The following is a 2,665-nucleotide window of genomic DNA, read 5'->3' as shown; positions in this document are numbered from 1 at the left end:
CTATTAAAGAAACAAACTTCTCATAAAGGCAAGGAGCTCCTGGGAGTATCTTTACTGCATTTAGAAGTCAAGAGAAAACTAGTTGTTGAGATGAAAAGGAAGAATATTGAAGTGAAAGCAAAACAAGCCTTTAGTTGAAATAAACACAACACAATAGTTGGAGTAAGTTCTGTGGAAGCATATGGGCCTAGTCTGTAGCAATAGAGAGGAAATGCAGAAAATGAAGAACCTTGGGAGTATTGGAAGCAGTGGGAGGCTATCAACAGAAGAGTGTGAAGATGAGGAAGTTTCAAAATTGGCCATTTCAACATTTCAATCTAAGGAAGAAGAGATTGAGAGGAAAAAGATGGAGGTGAGAGAGAAGGTTGAACTTCAACTTGGTCGTGCTGAAGAAGAGACAAGGCGCTTGGCACACATTTGGGAAGTAAGTTTGATGACAAGGAGAACTTTCGTGATCATCATTTACTTTTCAATGTTATAAGGTAAAATCTGGTGACAGTTCAAGGGTAAGATGAAGTGAAGGCAAGGGACACCAAACTGACTTGGTGTAACTTGTGAGCTAAAACTCTTGAACATGATCATCATTTTGTTAGAGCTTGGTCTTATTTTAGGACACTGATTAATAAATTAAAAATAATTTTTTATGAAAAAATGTTATGAATATACTTTCATAAATATCTAATGCATCCTGAATGTGATTTCTAATAAAAAATTATATATTGACTCATTAAGTAGTGTCTAACTCTTTGGAAACTTACTAGCAAGACTCTTATTACCATGTTAAAAGAAGACAACTTCAGTTCTTGAAGTTAAATTCTAACATCATTTATGCTAACCCTTAATGTCATGCGTTGTTTTTGTCATATACATTAATCTGCTAGGAGCTTGAAGTGCTGGATGATCCTATGCGGAAGGAAGTTGCAATGGTACGCAAGAAGATTGACTTGGCTAACAGAGATTTAAAGCCACTGGGACTGAACTACCAGAAAAAGGTATGATACTTGTGTTCATTAGAGGCTACATAACAAAGATTCTAATGTAAACTCCAAAATACTTTGAGAACACAATAATGGTAGAAAAAGTGTATATATATATTACAAAACAAGAGTAAAAACTAAAATTGAAATTTACTGATAGGAAAAGGAGTATAAAGAAGCCTTGGAAGCTTTCAATGAAAAGAACAAAGAGAAGGCTCACCTGGTAGCCACACTAATTGAGGTACGGTACTTAATAGTTCGATTTCCAAGTCTTCACGCTTCAAAGTCGTGTTAATGTTTTTAACTGTCTTGGTAACAATGTATCTCTTTTCATATTTGCAATTTTATTAATAGTTGCTGACTGAGAGTGAAAGACTGAGGATGAAGAAATTGGAGGAGCTATGCAAGACCATAGAATCTATGTCACTGAAACCATGACCTGTGTGTGTATTTATTATATTCACTAGCTTTGTTTATTCAATTTTCAGCGGCTTGTATTCAAATGTACTTACATGTTATTCAAAATGCCTTGTTGACGGACCCGTGAAAATAAAAGGAAAAAAAAAAAAACAAATTCACATTGGATTAATTGAAAGGAGAGAGGCAATGAGCAGCCACAGACATTGCTAGTGTCTTATATAAATTATTCATCAAAACTTATTAAGTAATGCCAATGAATCGACAAACGTTAGAAAAAGTATGATTGGTCCTTTAACAGGACCTTAATTCTATGGCATCAACAACATTTTAGAGTAAATAGTTAAACTAGTCTTTTAAAAATTTATAATCTGTCATGTTAGTTCATAAATGATGAAAATTTGTCAAGATACTTAAATAAGCATTTATTGGTTAAGTTAGTTCCTAAATATATAATTCATGGGTCAAATCAATTCTCTCAATCCATAATGTCAAGTACTCAAGACTAATTTGATTGAAAAATAGTACATATTCAAGAACCACAAACGTAACTTTCATTAGTCAAGAACTTAATATAACCTATACATTTTGCAGGGACTAAATTGACTATTTAGTTGCAATTTCATCATATTATGCTGAAGATCTACCTAATAGCCGAGCAAGTAAATACATATTTTAGTTAATAGAGAATCTAGTTAGCTAGAACATCAACATTCATATAAATTGTTCTTTAGTTTGTTTGTTTGTTATTTTTTCTTTTTTGTTCGAAAACCTACTTTTAATTTCTTAGAAGGTTTTTATAGACCCATGGATCATACCATGGGCGATGATGATAATATCATGCCTCCTAAAATCTATTTTCTCCAATCTCCCGTGTTCGATTTTCTGAAGCCGTAACTAAATCTCAAGCCCTTGAAATGATCACGAGGATTGCCAAAGAATAAATCGAGGGGCAGTAATAAATAATCTACATTTAACTTTTTTAAAACCATTTAATTACAAATACACCCCAATAATTTGTTGTCATTCAAATGTCCAAGTACTTCTAGTAACAAGTTCCTCATTCAAGCACAGAAAAATTCTTAAATAGATACACAAATTATTATTTGACGTGTGTAAAATTGGATATGTCATGTCAGACATACTCATACCCTTCAAAATAATTGCCTTTATACATGTCAAATCATTTTTGGAATGTTTATAGAAGACTGCACATAACATTTTGAACATTCCAAAACATAATTTTTAACAGGAGGGAGAGAAAGCATTGG

The 2,665-nt window shown here is 32.6% G+C and overlaps 1 protein-coding gene across 1 annotated transcript; it reads left to right on the top strand.

The window, feature by feature from the left end:
* Positions 1 to 1,512, top strand: LOC113872823 (protein translocase subunit SecA-like). Its single transcript, XM_027510657.1, has 4 exons — positions 1 to 424; positions 882 to 992; positions 1,138 to 1,218; positions 1,332 to 1,512. Exons 1-4 carry the CDS (start codon positions 182 to 184, stop codon positions 1,413 to 1,415), a joined length of 519 nt encoding a protein of 172 aa, XP_027366458.1. The 5' UTR covers positions 1 to 181; the 3' UTR covers positions 1,416 to 1,512.
* The last annotated feature ends 1,153 nt before the right edge of the window (positions 1,513 to 2,665 follow it).

Source organism: Abrus precatorius, unplaced genomic scaffold, assembly GCF_003935025.1.
Source record: "Abrus precatorius isolate BTA unplaced genomic scaffold, Abrus_2018 Scaffold7, whole genome shotgun sequence".
NCBI lineage: Eukaryota > Viridiplantae > Streptophyta > Magnoliopsida > Fabales > Fabaceae > Abrus > Abrus precatorius.
The sequence above is the reverse complement of the archived record's forward strand: the minus strand, read 5'-3'. Positions and strand labels throughout refer to the sequence as shown.